Source organism: Equus quagga, chromosome 1 (assembly GCF_021613505.1).
Source record: "Equus quagga isolate Etosha38 chromosome 1, UCLA_HA_Equagga_1.0, whole genome shotgun sequence".
Classification (NCBI taxonomy): Eukaryota; Metazoa; Chordata; class Mammalia; order Perissodactyla; family Equidae; genus Equus; species Equus quagga.
The window spans coordinates 155,463,588-155,481,499 of NC_060267.1; the positions used below are offsets into that span (position 1 = coordinate 155,463,588).

The 17,912-nt window shown below is 39.3% G+C and overlaps 1 protein-coding gene across 3 annotated transcripts in view; it reads right to left on the bottom strand.

Moving 5' to 3' along the window:
• Positions 1-3,214: 3,214 nt before the first annotated feature.
• The window catches only part of LRRC3B (leucine rich repeat containing 3B), an 84,984-nt gene continuing 70,286 nt past the window's right edge, over positions 3,215-17,912 (bottom strand). For all 3 annotated transcript variants that reach the window (XM_046679827.1, XM_046679844.1, XM_046679836.1), the window contains exon 2: positions 3,215-4,463. In XM_046679827.1, the coding sequence (XP_046535783.1) occupies positions 3,520-4,299 (780 nt within the window). In that variant the 5' untranslated portion in view covers positions 4,300-4,463 and the 3' untranslated portion in view covers positions 3,215-3,519. The remainder of the gene's footprint in view (positions 4,464-17,912) is intronic.

The window sequence follows — 17,912 nt, forward strand, 5'->3', positions numbered from 1 at the left end:
CTACCCACATCCCAGACTGCCTTATGCTTGTTGATGTCAGAACAAGAATTATTGTGGGTAATCAGAGAAGGACATGAAAAAGAACAACGTGTACCTGGCAGAATTCGTATATCAGTGCGTTACAATTTGCCAAAGTATTCCTGAAAGTTAAGTCTTTCATTACATAACTTTTTATCACTTTCTTAAAAATGTTCCAGTTGGGTTGGCATGTTTCATGATTTGCTTTGCTTCAGAGATAAGCACATTGTCAATAGTTAGACTAAAATTCCTAGGTATTTTGAATTTAAATGGTTGAAGTTAGGAGAGTGATGCCAAAGAAGACGGTTGAGCAAAGAAGCTGTTATTTAAAATATTTAGAAGGGCCGGTCTGCTGGTGCAGTGGTTAAGTTCGCATGCTCCATTTTGGTGGCCCCGGGTTCATTGGTTTGGATCCCAGGCACAGACCTACGTACCGTTCATCAAACCATTCTATGTCAGGCTTCCCATATATAAAATAGAGGAAGATGGGCACAGATGTTAGCTCAGGGCCAATCTTCCTCACTAAAAAAAAAAATAAAAAAATAAAAAAAAATTAGAAGGTAAGATGGTATGTGCCTCCAATAATGAGATGATAGTTAATTTCAAAAGCCTTGCAGTCCTAAAATAGGTATCTCTCTATTTATATAAATATATCTGAAGACTTGGAAAATTCAGGATGACAGTAGGATCAAAACTGGAGCCTGTATATTGGGCCTGTTTCTGTACAGCCAGCCGTGAGCCTTAGTAAGCTCTTTCTACCCATTGGCATCATGCACTGTCAGTCCAATGACTGACAAGAAGAGTATTTCCTTTCAGTTCTGGCCATGAAGGGGCCCTATAGCCTGTTATTTGGTTTTATTAAAAAGGAATTAATTTTCTCCTCCAATGGCTTATATACTCCAATTCATGGCAACCTAACTTAAATTAAAGACTTTTTTTTTTTTTTAAAAAAGCACTCAATTTATGGCACTGTTAAGTGAAAATCTATATACAGAATTCAGGCAGAGGAATGATTATTAACCTGGGATGCACCTCTCACTCTATGTATGTGGAGAAGTAGAAACCAAAATGTGGGAATTTAATTTTGCCGCATCTGAACAAGAATATGACTATTCTACGACGCTCCTCAGAGATTTTTCTTTACAAGTATTTTCACTTGACTAATGCAATTGGCCATTAGCAAAATAAGCTCTTATTAGTAAGAATATAAAGATTATTTTGGAAGGAGTAACCTGAAATGGATTATGTGATTAGTGGAAGCTTTTCTAAAATGCACATGACTCACACATTCAAATAAACACAATTAATTTATTTAAAATTTTAAAAGGTTATCTTAGCAAAGGCTTGATTTCCCTATTCTTTAGGAAAAAATGGTGTATTCAGTTAGAGATCTTTCTACGGTAGTACTTAGAGCTATATATTATAACGTTGTCCTCCAGGGGGCGTTAAATCTTCAGCAAAGCTCCAATTTTGCTGGAAGGTGTTCAAATCCAGTTAGCAAAAGCAGACAGTCCGGCTTCCTTCTCACGGGCACGCAGGAGTTCTAGGCCCCATATCTTATGCTTCTAGACTGGGCTTTACACTTTTTAGTAAGGCTAAAGTGGGCGTGAAAAGCACGTGGCCCCGGAGTGTGTGCCATGAGCCTAGCCGAGCCACATTGCTCTGAATGCCCTACCATAGGTCTTAGATTGGCTGACCCTCATGGTTCAAGGCAGTAACCCTTTAAGAGACGATTGCCATGAATAGGAACAGCAGTGCTTTCGAAGGGCAGACATGTGATTCCTAGAGGCCCAAAGATAACCGAATATGGGTTAGAGTAGGCTATGTGGGTCAAAATGGCAAAATGGCTACTTAAACTCCACAAAGGCCTATTTTGGCTATTATTTTTTAATGAAACCATCACTTAGGAGTCTGAAAACCTCTACGTCTGGGGAACAAACAGCATTATGCAGTAAAGTCTATGACTCTATAGCAATACACCACAGTGGTTAAGAAGTCCATAGGTTCTGCAGTTGACTGACTGGGTTTCAATATCTGCTATACTTCTTATAAGCTCAAAGATCCTGAGTTAATTACATCAACTCCTGTGTCTCTGATCTCATAGGGTAGTTGTAAGGGTTAATTAAGACAACCCAAAGAAAGTACTTGGTGCGGAATCTTCTCTGAGTCTGGAATCGAGACCCCCAGGATATGGCTCCAGACTTGTGTCTTGCTTTTCCCTACATAGACTTCTTCATCCCAAATACCTCCTTACACTTTTACCCCTTTGCTCCTTCTGCTTCCCCTTTCCTTGCCTACATCACCATCTGATGAGATCCCACCCAAGTTTCAAAGATTATGTGTAATGGCACCTTAAAACCAAAAAACCCACAAATTAAATAAGCTTTATCCTATCTCTGGACAATATCAGGGACACAATATCATGACACATGTGTACACATTTGTCAAAACTTATAGGACTGTAAACTTACAATGGGTCCCTTTCTTAACATGTAAGTCATACTTGTATAAACCAACCCAACAGGAACGAGACCTCAGTTTTTGGAGAGAGGATGATTTGGTTCAAATCTAAGTTCTGATAATCCCTAACTGGCAGGGCATTAAATCTCTTTCACTCTATAGTTTCCTCCTATGTAAATGGGGCAGCTGTCACTTCCTCTTCTTGTAGTGAGGGTTTAGAGACATAACAGTATAAAAATGCCTTGCACAGTGCTTGCACACAGTTGATGCTATATGACTATTCAGACCTTTCTTTTTAGCATACCTATTTCCATGTTTGTTACACACCCCTGTCCAGCAGAAGGTAATCTTGAGGACATAATTTGTGCTGTCTTTTTATTTTCCATGTGTCTAGCATAGAGTAGAAGTAGTGTGTTTAGAATTAGAAAGGCTTTTTATAGCTAAGCACACTGATGTGTAGATAGCAAACACCTAGAGGCGTCCCAACTTAAGCCTCTGCAGGATGCCACACTGTGTGATATCACCTGGGTTTGCTAAGGCTCAGTATTTTCAAGTCTGAGAGATCCTTAGTTAGTCAATAATTCACCTATGACTCCCCAATGTACAGTAAGGCTTAACACATCTTTCACGATGATAGCTCTTTAGGCTCACAAGGGTTGTCTGTTTCTCTTTAAAGGAATGGAATAACTGTACTGTTTTCTTAACCAATAAGTCACTCTGTTTTCCATGGTTCAAAGTTAAGCTTTTATTTGGTTTTAAATTAAAAAAATAAATTTCATTATTAAATAGTGAGATGGATCTAACTAATGTTCAGAGAGTATCTTACTCAGGAATATACCACCGGGAGTACAATTCAGGGGTGGGTCACCTAAACTAAAATTATTTGTTATGTTGTCATGTTTGTTAAAAGTTCAACAGTGGCAAATTCAAAAGAAACTGAGATACAAAGTTTTAAATGTTGACAATGGACGGGAGAAGTAAACCTCTTATTCTACTGCAGTCGCAAACGAGTTTCTTTCTCAATGCCAGTCAGTTTGGACACTATACCACAGTGCTAATGTCGTCGGGTTCATCGGCTTTCTTTTGCCTGCTTGGCAGGGATTTCAAGTATTCAAGGTGTCTCCGCGCATCCTCCTGATTTTGCCTCACGTAATACACCACATATGAGATCACCATGGTGAACCAGCCAAACATGGTGACCAGCATGGCATAATCGGTAGTTTTTTTCGGGAGGTTACAAAGGTCAGCATCATTGGCAGCATTGAGGAATGGTCTCCCGGCATGTTCATCCAACACAGAAGTCTTACAGATCACGTTGTGGGCTGTCTCATGATTGGAAGCCATGCTCCTGAGAACTTGCTGCAGAGTGCAGTCGCAGTGCCAGGGGTTGTTGGCGATTCTGGCCCGCGCCTTCAGGTTATTGAAGGCATTTTTGTGCACACTTTGAATCCGGTTGTCAGACAAGTCCAGAGTCTGCAAAGTTTCAGCTACTCCTTTGAAGGCATGCTCATCGATAAACTCAATGCCATTTTTGGACAAGTTGAGAACTCTCAGCTGATGGAGGTCCTTAAAAATCTCATTGGGGATAGATGTGATCTGATTGGAGTCCAGATACAATAAGACTGTCTCAGGAGGAAGATCTCTAGGTATTTCCTTGAGATTTGCATTGCTACAGGTGACATTTAAACCCCCAGAGGAAGAACAAAGACAGCCCTTGGGACACATACTGGCAGAATGAAAGCACAGTATCATAAGAACAAAACTTTGTAGGAGGAGACACATGGAGAGGGAACGGGTTAACCACAGGTCTACCAGATTCATGCTGGAATGTCAGCATAATCACAAGCCCATTCCTCATTTACTCCAACAAGCAAGCATGGCAACGGTTCCAGCCCTGTCCACACCGTTGATTTCCTTCTTGCTTGGTTCAAAAGGCTGCAACTAACACATGTGACTCTTCATTATTCCTGTTCTTGCTTGGGTACCTAAAGGAAAGGGAAACAGATGCAGTTAGCTCTTTTGCAAAGGGAGGTACATTGCAATTAAAAGTGCTCTCAGGCTTCTGGCATTCTATGTGGGCAGGAGGGTTGGTTATGCAGGTAATTTCCGTAAACACCAGTGGGAGTTATCTGCATGATGGGAGTCTCCTGCGCAAATCGCAGGCGCCGGGGGAGAAGACTGTCAATAAATGAAAACATTTCCGAATTATGTTGCCTTGTTTCAGTTGCGTAGAATTAGAGCAAAAGTCTAGATTTCTCTCATCTCTACCGGTCCTCTCCACATCCTGAACCCCTTCTAAATTCTACAGCAAGAAAATGTAAGTACACTTTTCCCCTTTCCCCTTCCTAAAATAACAGATGCATTAATGTAATTCAGCCCTGCGCTTGGGCAACAATGAGAAATAATACTGATATTTCATGGTTAATGACCATAGACAGCAATATCTGTCAGGGCTTTTGAATGGATGTCCAATTTGGAATATTTTCTCTAAAGAAACATCATACTTGAATTAATAAATGAGCAAATGCATTCCAACCTTCGCAACGAAATGTTGCTAGGGACTGACAGCCGAGAATCTCTGGAAGAGTTGCCTACTTTGTGACCTCCCAAGATTACATTATACCTGGGAGGATGCCCTTAACTGAGTTTCAAAAACATTATCTATCTGTTTTCTAAACAACATATCCCATCCCCAATAGCTCTTCAAATATGACACAAACTTTTAAGCCCTTTTAAAACATAAGATGAGAATTAAGAGATACTAGCCTCTAAGACTTCCCCAGTAGCCTATTTTTTTCTTTCCAATCATATGTACATTATTTGTGTTGGAAGGGGGCTCAGAAATTGCAAAAATTAAGTCATATGAGCAAAGTTATGAGCTTACTCAAAAACAGAGATGAGAATATAAGTTAACCCTCAAAACTACTCTTGTATAAAGAGGACAGGGATCTCTGGGACCAGTTCTCAGAGGCGGCAAGTGGATCTTGGAGAGATTATGTGACTTGCTTAAGGTCAAATAGCTTGTAGGTAGTAGAGACAGGACTCATGCCAAAGACTGTTCTGACTCATTAATCTTGCAACTCTTTCCACTACCCCCACATCTCTCCCAATTCCATCTGCTCTATGAGGAGTCAGGATCCAGGAAACATTGCTTGTTGTGATTTCTGATGCTGTTATGTTGTGGCTCAATCCTAAACTGAGAACCCCACGGAGCTCCATTGAGGGGGCTCTCTGCATTGTGGAAGGAATCCATACCTGACTTCAGAGAATTCTCTCTCAGCATCTGAGAAACAAGGAGAACATTCATTCCTTGTGCAGCAGTGAGCAACAAACGACTTTCTGCATGAGCAACAAATGAGTCTCTGCAAACTTATCTTTTCCTAGGATCCCAGATGGATAAATACAGAGGGAAATGACTCCAAATGTTACCAAACTCACAGAAGAGAAGATTAATGTGAGCTGAAAACATAATGAACTGGGTTGTTAATCATAGGAAAAATGAGATTAGCAAAAGAAGAATGGAATGGATGTGCTTTTGGAATCCGGAGTCCCTTAAATGCCAGAGAATGCTAAAGAAGATTCTCTAGGCTTACCAAGCCATCCATCAATAGCTCTTTTCATTTGCAGTGAAAGTTTCCCTCCCTTCTACATTTTCCTTCAAAACTGCATTGAATGGCATTTGGGAAGTCTAGTAACTGTCTAGATGGGAGAGAGAAAAAATAAACAGGTATGGAGGGGAGGACACTCAGAGGGGAGGGCGGTAGAAGGACAAGGCAAAAGTTGCTAGAAGGACATGAGCAGGACACAGGAGATGAGAGAAATGAATATGATGAGAAAAAATAAAGGGAGTCCACGTGATCAAGCAATTTCCATCAACTGAGTACGTGTGAACAGTCTAAATCATGTTGAAAGGTGCAAAGCCTTCTCTGGAGGACACTCCACATCTCTCCAGAGACTGATTAAAGTCTATCGGAAGAAAAATGTTCTCTAATTTAGACTAGAAGCTCCGGGAGGGCAGGGATTTGTTTCTGCCTCAGGTAGAAACAACAGTAAACAATTAAAAAGTAGGAATTAAATTGGATTTGTATCCCAGCTTTAGTCTTATTAGCAGTATGCTCCTGGGCAAGTTATTAACTTCTCTAAATCTTACTTCCCTTATCTTCCACATACAGAAATTATAAAAGCGCCTAATTCCAAAGTTGAGAATTACATGAGATAATCCACGTAAAGCATTTAGAACAATGCCTAACAGGCAGTAAGAGCTTAATGCTTGTTAGTTATAGTTACTTTTATTATTATCCCAGATACATTCCCAACTCCTAGCATAGGGTTTACCATGTAGTGACGGCTAAATAAATATCTATTGTGTGAACGAACCAATCAAGTATTGAAGAATCTAGCTGTGCTTTTTCTTCCCTATGGTAATTATTTTTATTATTTTTAAAGTAAATATTGGCTCATCAAGTCTGTTGGTTTTACATGTCAACATGACAGTCTTTGGAAAATCTTGTGTGCAGACTTCTCGTTGGTGGAAGGAAGAAGGGAATTCTTTCTCAGTAGGCTCCTCTAGAGTTAATCATGGTTTCTCCAGAATGATCACTCCAATGGTCACAGTCATGGAGAACAAATGGTTAGGACACATCTTGAGTTCTCAACATCAGAGTGCAATCCCTCTTGAGAGGGAATCCTTCATGTCCCAAATGATCCACCTACACACTGGATGGAATGCCTATTATGAGTAAAAATATAGAGTATCCCTTGCCTTCAAAGATCTGGGACTCAAACTAAGGATTTCCTTTTCTATGATGTTTCATAAAAGAGGAATAAAATCTTCTGGGATTGGCTAAATTGCTGTGCTGCTATGAGGCAGCCTCTAGAGCCTCCACCCTCAGCCAGGACAAAGAGACAAGAGATGCAGGATGTAGAGAGTTGAGCCCTTGGATGTCCAGGAGGCAGTCAGCAAGGTCAAAGATATCGAGTTAAGGTCATCCTCAGCAGGGAGGATGGAAGAGCTGCTCTGTACTCTATTCTGTTGAATTACTATTTTCCAAAGGGATTACCAGCTTGACATTGCTGTAAATTACTGGATAGGTAAACGGTGGTTCTTGGAAGAGGAAGGCATGGGGAAATGTGCATCAGAGTGAAAAAGTGAGCATTCTTCTTCTTCTTCTGACATTGGTTATCATTCAGCGGAGTACAGAGATAAAGAGGAGCCTGGAAATCTGAAACTCCTCTTGCTCTGTTTCCAGTCAGGTCTACTCACAAACTCAAAGTCACAAACAAACTATCATGCTGGGAAAAAAAAAAAGTCTCTCCTTACTAACTTCAGAATGAGTGGGTAGAATACAAGGAAGGCCTGGGGTCACATTAGTGATGGCAACGATAGCAGCAGCAGTCACTCCCTGTCCTTCTGGTAAGGAGTGAGACCCACAAAGGGACAGACCAAATTAAACAGCATGTTTTCTACTTCCTACCTCCCCCTCTGCATTCTCAACTCAGTAGACTACCCTATCCTCAGCCCCTCCTTCCCTTCAAATATGTCTGGGGCAATCAGGAAGCTACAGTATTTCTGGATGTGGTGTTTAGATATGAGCTGTGCCCCCAAAGAGGGCCATTTTATCCCTAGACCCACACCTTGCTCACATGTTCCTATCATACAGGTTTCTGAGCTACAACAATTAATGCCAGGATTGGATGACAACCATCAAATACTGTTTCCAGAAGAAAAAAAAAGTGCACTTAGCAGACAGCCTGAGAAGACAGTTCTTTCCGTGACTGATTAACAACCCTGTCTTGCTTCCTGTTTCTTTCTTCTCATCATTAGAGGACACTCAGGGCTTCTAACCCAAAAGCTTTCATTAACTCCTCTAAGATAACCAAGTGCATCAATTCAGAAAGAAATACCAGACACACCAACTTCTTCCAATTATATTCCATGCAACTCTGCTACCCAACAGGAGGATTTAATTAAAAAGTGAAAGGACAGATGATAGAATAAAGGGTTGATTTCTTTAATGCAGAAGAAGTTCTTACAAATGAATAATAACTTGATCCAATAGGAAAATGGACATAAAAACAATGCATACAGATGACAAATAAATCATATGAGAATATTCTTCATCTCACTGACAGTAAAATAAATTCAAGTTAAAGTGCCTACCATCTTTGTTAAAATCAGGAAAAATATCTAGCGTCAATGAAAGTATGAAGAACAAAGCACTCTCCAACACCTGATGAGGGGATAAATTGGGGCATTCTTTTTATATGAGCAATTCAGGAACATCTATCAAAATTTTAAAATTTAAGAACAAGTTAGATTGACTTGTACTAATGTAAAGATTTCCAAAGATGACCCCAAAAATCTGCTTGAAGAAAAAGAGTTCTATAGTATAATTCCATTTGGGTAAAATTCTTTAAAAAAAGAGGTAAGTGTGCAACTATAGGAATGTAACTTATAGGTTTACACACACAGAGACCATTACGGAAGGGATGCATAAGGAACAATTAACAGTGGTTAATTCTGAGGAATGGAACTGAGGGGAACTGGCAGGGAAGAAGAGGAATTGTCCTTTTATTTTATACCCTTTTGTATGGTTTTAACTTCTTTTGGTATAAAAGTATTTTCTTTGTTTTTGTTTTCGTTTTGTAATAAAGATTTAATACAAAAGGACAAGGGATTAGCTGAGAAACCAATCCAAACGTAATGCCTCAGAAAGCAACTTTTGACCATATGAAAGAGGTGCACAGTGGTAGCCAAGAAGGTAGGGCAATTGAGAAGACAATAACTTTTAAAAAGCTGAGCATGTTTCCACATGAAAGACTGAACATACAAAGGGACAATGGTGAGACTATATATAAACACAGAACTCTAACTCACAACCTACAGCAACCAGCTCAGGAAGCCAAACTACAAGCTCTGTAGCAATTGGCCCAAATGAGGCTGGTTTTGAACGGTCAGTTTCCCTAATTTTTGTCCCTGCTCCCAACTTAGGACCAACCAGGGAAAGCTAAATCTGCTCCCATCACTAATCACTTGGATGTTGAGGTTCTAGTTATCCTGCCCCCAGCTTCCCCATGCCAAGAGCCTCCAATCAGGGCATATCTCAGGCTTTCCTCTTTCCCACTATGAAGCTTTTACACTCCCCTGCCTGCTTCTGAGTCTCTGCCAAATGCAGGGGATGGTAGCCGACTCCCTCGCTATAGAAAGCTTGGAATAAATGGCCTTTACTTGTTCTCATTTGGGTAATTTTTGTTTATTTCCACAAAGATTAAAGTTTGAGTATGCATTTTCAATGCAGTATTTCCAAAAGTAGCTTTACAAGCTATTAGAGAAATTATGTACTGATTTCTTTATTTGCTCAGGCTTTCTATAAACTAAGTATGGGTTGCATAAGCCATCAATCTATATAATTCCTCACCAAAAAGGTAGGAAAAGAGAGCCAGGACCTAAATAATTCAGACGAAAGAAATGTATAGGTAATTGTCTCCCCTGCTGCTCTTTGAGCTCCTGTTTGTAGGTACAACTCCTTAATTCACATCTTTAACACTGAGTCCTGCCATGAATTTTAGTTCTACGTTTCCATTCACAGCCGCCTATCACCAGAAGATTCCACCAAGGCTTCAAATTGTGCCTACCTCAAAGTAAAATCACTTTCACTCGTTAGCACCACCCAGCTACCCTCCTCCTCCATCGTAAACCACCTGTTCTGCCCCCTCATTTCTTGAAAAGTTTCCATTTTCATTCTTCCTGTAGCTCTCCCTTATTTTGCATGCCCACTGCCTCTTTCCTGTTCAAATCTCCATCATCTTGTTCTGAAAGAAAGCAAAAGCCTCTTTTCTGGGCTTTCTGTGTGCAGTCTTTTTCTGCTTCCATTCTCCTAATGTCAGGCTAAAGTAATACCTAACCATATCATCCCGCTGGTCAAAAAGTTTCAATAACCCCCTGCTGTCGTTCATAACAATCCTCCTTTTCCAACTGTATCTCCCACCACAATTCCTTACACAGACACAGAGACCTAATTCTAATAAAGATAGATCACTGATTAAAAAGCTGATGATGAATGGCACTTCATCCCACAAATATGAGATTTATCAGAAACCATACCAACTGATGACCTCCACAGTGTGGAATAGCTCTCCTAGTTTCATATCCAACTACGAAGATCTGGCCCATGAGTCATTTAGGTAGCTATTAATAACAGCAGCTATGATCAATTAGTTAAGGATATGAACCAATAAGGCAGACAGATACTGAAGGAATTGAGTATCCTTATATTTAAAAGGAATATAATCTGCTTGCAGATCTAGAATAGTTTAAGTCAAGGAGCATCTGAAATCTCCAAACTCTACCTTCTCCACATCATAGCCTCTACTTAATTATCACCACTTTCTACTCAGACTAAAGATATCTGTTTACTACCAGACCATGAGCTTTCAGAGGGTTGGGTGAGTGTCTTATGCATTTTTACATTGTCATGTTGACCATAGGAAGAACTTAATAACATATTGAAGTGAATTAGGATCCATTTTCATTTCATCATAAAACAGTTGTCATTTACCTGGTATTTATTGCATGCCAGGTATTTATTAAGTGATAAACCCACCCAACAGGGTGGTAAAATTGCAGTTCTGATTAGGTCCCTGGTTAAAGGGATATAGAATTCCCAAGTGAGGGGTCAAGTTGCCTAATGAAGTTTGACACATGTTCTGTGAGCCTAACATCTTGCCCACTTTGAGGGTAAAAAGCATCAAGAGGGACTATCCTGTCACCTCCTCAAGAAGACAAGAGAGTCATTACATGATTTCTGGAAGCTGAGGGGCAGAATGTCCTAAACAAGAACCAGGTTGACCCATCATTTGGTGGTAGGATTAGGTGAGGTTTTGAGGTTGGGGTGAGCCTCCACTCCCAGAGTTTGTCAGACAAGGGACAGGAAACTATTTCTTATGGGTTGGACATGACTATCTGGAGGAATGAGATCCCCAGTGCAGAGTATCTCAGGTCCTGTCTCACTGTCCCATAGGATTCCTTGGTAGCACAGAGGGACCCCAGCAACAAGAAACTGAACGGTAGATGCTTAGATTTGGGGAATATTTATCTGGAATATATCGACTACCAGGGTCAGGGGAGCCATATGGGTGGGTAGGGGGCATGAAAGAGCCTCCGGAGAGAAGCTCAGGCCCATCGCATTCAACCTTCCAATGAGCCTCTGACCAGAGCAGCTGAAACTCAGTCATGTCAATGACCTGGGAGAGGGGTGGGGTGGAGGAGCCTAGAGGAGAAATCAAGCCGCCACTATACCCCCTTCCCTTCCCTTTGAGTCTGAAACAAAGAGTAGAGGAGAGTAGTTGAATATTAAAGGAAATTCAGAACATTGGTTAATCTCTTGGACTAGACATTTAAATTATCACATTTAATTTTTACTTTGGTGTAAACCAATTGAGTTCATGACTTAAAGTAATACTAAGACAATCTGTTACCTAAGACTAAGCACAAAATTATGCATCTGAGTCATGTTTTCATTCAAGGACTAGAGGAGGACAATCACCCGCACAGAACAGAGATTAAAGGAATGATGGAGGCAAAAAATAAAATTGCATTTTATTCTGGATGCACATATATCACCTTACACCATCCTCACTACCACCCTGAAAGGTAGCAATTATGACCCTTGTATAGATGGGCAAATTGAGGCAGAAAGAGGTTATGTAACCTGCTTACTGTGACAGAGGCAAGATCTAAACTCAAGTCCTTTGGCTTCCAGAACTTTTATGGTCAAACATGGCACCATAGTTCTTTACGGATAAACTATAGTGATTTTTTTTTCTCCTTTTCAACTGATTCCACTAAGATGAGGAACAAGGACCATGACAGATTTTACACTGGGGATTCATTGTATGTTGAAAAGAAATACTGGCAGAATACAGGGAGGGAGGAAGAAAGGCTGAAGTCTTCTTCTAAGCCAAAAGCTCTAAAATTAGACATTTGCCTTACATTTGTAAACATTAGACATTTGTGGGGCAAGTCCGTGGATATGCTCTCATTTAATTATCTCTACACAGCCTCTTCAGATAGACATGATGGACAGCATTAGTCCTGCTTTAGTACAGTAGAGAAACTCATTGAATGGACCCTGCTCAGAGTCACACAACTGGTTAGCAGAAGGACAGAAGCTGGATCCCAGATGTCCCACAGAACAGGTCCCAATCCTTCAACACTCATTAGTTTATGTATCTCTTTTACTGGCCATTTTTGGATATGGAGAGTCTGTGAATACAAGTGCTGAGTTTCAAATGTCAAACAAGCCCTCTGTTGACAGCTTTTGACAAAGTTTAAGAAAGTCAATAAGAGGAGGGAGAACTTCCCTTTCCTGTAAGAATCACTTAAAGGCCACTCAGATACAAAACTTTTATCAAAATGACATGAAATCTATTTGTCCCAGATTTCAGTCAGTTCAGGCATTGCTTTTCCTCTTTTGAAAATTATTTCACAAAATAAATCTTTAAACAAACCCTCAATTTAAGAAAAAACAACTTTTGTGAACACATTGCTTCCTTCCCACGTGATCTAATGCCCATACATCTCCAGGGTAGATTTAAAAGTCCTTCCTACCCATGGGGAAATAAAAAGCAAGCAAAAAACATTTTTGGGAGGACTTAGCATTTATCCCTCTGTGGTACTAAACACAAAAAAGATAAGGCTATGCCCTTGCTAACAGTATTTACTGTTCAAGACGTTGCAAGTTTATAGGGAGACTGTGGGAACCCATCCATTTCAGTTTCTTTCTGCTTCTCTGTTATTATTTCCCAGCAAGTCTCGTTGGCATTTATAACAGTGCGAGCTTTGCAAATTCTTAACACATAATCTACATAAATCTAGGCTCCCAAAGACTCACCAGGGTTCAGAGGCAACTTGAAAGCTGCTTTTAGAATGCACTAACTTATGCTGAATTGAGTGACTGTTACCATTTTTAGAAACTCATCCTGCTTAACCCTATCCATTGACTTGGTGGGAAAAGCATAGGACTGAGCTTGAAAACCAAAGCCCAGAAACTGGATTCCAACCCCAGCTTGTGAGGAATGAATTCCAGGAATTTAGCAAGTCACTCACACTTCCATGCCTTTGTTGCCCTAGGACTATGATACATAATATCCACCTCATTAGTATCCTAGTTGCAAGGACAAAGTGAAATAAATATATGTGAAATGTGCATCAGAAACTGTCAAAGATCATGCTCTGTTATGTGTTTCAGTATTTAGTTGTTTTCCTAAAATATCAGATCATTCCTTTTCCATAGCCTCATATTTCTTTTTCTTGAACGTAATCAATTAGGAAATGATTCTCACATCACCTCCATAGTAGTGATGCCAAAATATATTTACCTGAATCTACTCAAGAGGAAAGGATCTGACCAATTCAGAACTTGAGGCATTTTACACAGTGACTGATCAGTACTCTTCAAAGGGTCATTGAAGGGAAAAAAACAAAAACCACAAACCAACAAATAAAAACAGGCTGCAGAACTATTCTAGACTAAAGAAAAAAGAGATATGACAACTAAAAGAAATGTGAGAGGCTGACTTCTGGGTTTTAAAAAATGCTAGAAGAGAGCATTATTTGAACAATTGAGGAAAATTTTGAATAGAGACTGTGTATTAGATATTATCATATCAAATTTAAATTTCTTGGGATTTATCATGAGGTGAGTAGGAAGGAGATAGTCTTTATTCTTAGTAGGTACATTCTAAAGCATTTTGGGGTAAAGTTTTATGACAACCACAACTTTCAAATTAACCACCAAAAACAAAACTATATCTATTTATATGTGGAAAGAGAGAGACAAAAGTGACAAAAGATTAACATTTGGTAAATGGAAAGTGATGGATATAAAAATGTTCATTGTACCAATTTTTCAACTTGTCTGAAAGTTTCAAATTTTTTAAAATGCAAATTTGTAGGAGGGGAGATTCTATGTCTTAAAAATAACAAACAAAAAAGAACTTCAGGAGAGAAGACATCCCTTCCCTATGAAGCAGAAGAGTCTTAAGAATCTTAGAGTATCACTTAGCTCCTCATTGTGACACAAAATGAAAACCCAAGGTGAAATGAGCAGCAATTCTTTAAAATTGCATTTCATGAATGCCAGGACTAGAAAAAGGACCAGCTCACTGCCACAGGACACCTATGCAAGGTGGATCTGGTTTTAACCGGGCAACATGGAGATCATGGCTTGGCCACTTACTAATTACGTGACCTCTTTATCCCACAGTTTTCTCAGTTGAACATGGGTAACGTAGTTCTTACTGCAAAGGAGTTTCATGAAGGTTAATTGAGATAATACATACAAAACATTTATAAAAGTTTCTGTTTCATGATAAATCCTCAAAGAGGTACTATTACTGTCACTTCTTATACCATTATTGTTATTATCATCATCATCAACTTACACCTTACCTTGTCTTCTCTCTGCTAAGACAATGTACTGCTTATGGAGTGCTACTCTCCCCTTAATGTGATGAAGGGGATAATTCTGATGGTGGCCAACATTTCTTTGGTATCTACTATGTGCAAGGCACTGGACCAAATGTTTTACTTTAAAGATGGAGAGGATTTTTGCCCCAAGATGGATCATATTCAGATTCTCCCCACATCTGCTTTAAACGATTTAGATGATGAAATTTGGGACATTTGAGCTCATGAGATTTAGATGAGATTTGGGTTTTGGATTTTGAGTTGACTCTATAAAGGATTGAAACTTTTTGAGATGCTGGGATGTGATGAATATATTTTGTATGGGGGATAGATGTGAATCTTAGAGGGCCAGAGGGTAGATTGTAGTTGGCTGAAAATACCCCCCAAAATATCCATCTAGGTGCTAATCTCTAGAACCCATGAAAAGTACCTTTTATGGAAAAAAAAAGATTTTGCATACGAGATAAAGTTAGAGATCTTGAGATGAAGAGATTATCCTGGATTATCTGAATGAGCCCTAAATGTAATTACAAATGTCCTTACAAGAAGGAGGCACAGGAATAGTTGACACAGAAGAGAAGAAAGCAATATGACGACTGAAGTAGAGTTTGGAGTGATGTGGCCACAAGTCAAGAAATGCTGGCAGCCACCAGAAGCTGGAAGCACCAAGGAATGGATTTCTCTCTACAGCCTCTGGAGGAAATTGTTCCTCTTGACAAATTGATTTTGGTCCAGTGAAACTGACTCAAACTTCTGGCCTCCAGAACTATAAGACAATAGTGGCATGTTGTTTTAAGCCACAAAGTCTGTGGTAATTTCTTACAGTAGCCACAGGAAACTAATACAGCAGAGTAAGTGGAGAAGAGAATGTGAAGTCAGTTCTATCTGACTCCCCATTACACTGGGTTAAAGGCTTTTGCTGCAACTAAGTACCTGGCTCAGCTCTGAGTTTTCTTGAAGCTATAGGAAGAAGACAAAAATGTCACATTGCAAAATGGTTATTATCTAACACAGTGAAAGATGATTAATTATTAGCATAGATAAACTTTTTCAAATTTCAGCATTTTTAAAAGATCCTGTGAAAGGACTACCATACAACATAATGGATGATATCTTTAAAATTTCACCAATGATGAATATATATTCTTCTTTAGCCTTAGGCATAAGGTGAAATCACGGACAGTTGAAAGACTTTGTAAGCCACAGAAAGCTAAATTATCATCTAGAGATGATGTTTACTGGAGATGCACGATAAAACAGGGACAGGATAGAAAATTAATGGAACAGGATGGTTAGAATGGCTGCTATAGTGAGAGGGGTCTGTAGAATTTATTGCACAAACCAAGTCACTTTTGCCAGTGAAAAGCAGTGCTGGTAACAACTGTACTGGGACAACAGGCTCAAATAGGAGCTGTCCCAGACAAACTGAGACAATAGTCATTCCATTTATAGACAATATCCTCAAGAGTTAGGAGAGAGCATAGTCAAATTTACAAGACGCCATTTTGAAAGAATACATGAATCCTTGACTGAGACTAAAACAGACATTTGTTCAGGGCTCATAGTCTTCCTAGACATCAAAACAAATTATCTTCTGGGGACTATTAACTTATTAATTTTATGGATACTATTATAAAACAGGTATAATTTTTTTTAAATTAAAAGGACTATCCAGAATTCTAACAAATCAAATATTTTATTCGTATAGGCCTGATAAAATGATATGTGTGTCATTTTAACATAGGTAACAATTTTGGTTTTTTTCCAAGGTTCTAAATGATCACAACCTTTATAATTTTAATACCTGCATAATGTCCCAGTGAATGGGTGTATATATTAGATCTATTTAAACATTATTCTTTTGTTAGATATTTTGGTTTTCTCTCATTTTTGCTAGATAAAGATTTTCTTCAATTTTTGCTAATAATTTATCATAAATAATGTGGAATTGAAATGAATGCTTTGAGTCAACACATTTTCCTTTTGGATTATTTCCTTAAGATAAACTCCTAGAGGCGGAATTGCTTGAAGTCAAAGGATTCTCAGCTTCTCATCTGAATTCCGTTCATGGTCTACATTGTTGAAAGGACCATTGCACAACATAATGGGAAATGTCTTTAAAATGACAAAGAGTTAGTTACATCTGTCCAGTTTGTATTGAATCGGTGTCCATAGCGTCAAAAACAAACTATGTAGAGTTGTTCCACGGGCAAGGTAACAGCTGAGGTGGCTGAGTTGCCCTCTCCTGGTTTTAGCCATTGTGGATCTTGGTCACAATGGCATCAGATGGCATCACTGACTCAGCCTATTTGCTCCCTGGTCAGAGCAGAGCAGAGCAGAGCAGAGAAGGAGGATACTATTTTTGGTCAAAATTTTGGACTTTAAAAAACCTTATAGTCAGCCCTCCACATTTATGGGTTCCACATCCGCAAATTCAACCAACTGCAGATCGAAAGGCCTACGATGGTTGCATCTGTATTGAACAAGTACAGACTTTTTTTCTTGTCGTTATTTCCTGAACAATACAACATAACAACTATTTATCTATCATTTACATTGTATTAGGTATTATAAGTAATCTAGAGATGACTCGAAGTGTATGGGAGGATGTGCGTAGGTTACATGCAAATACTATGCCATTTTATGTAAGGGACTTGAGTATCCTTGGATTTTGGTATCTGCAGGGCTCCTGGAACCAATCCCCCTGCCATGCTGAGGGGTGACGGTATTTATAGCTCCTATAACATTGTTTTGTCAATAGTCTACTATTCTTCCTAAGAGGAGTCCCTGGGAAAAAGTGATGCCCTGCATGTTTTTCGTTTCCTATTAAAAACATAACTGTGCAAAGTATAAGACTGTTTCATCACTGAGGCACTGTTATGGCAAAAAAGAAAAAAAGACAGAAGTAAAAACACTCCTAGGGGCTGGCCCCGTGGCCGAGTGGTTAAGTTCGCGCGCTCCGCTG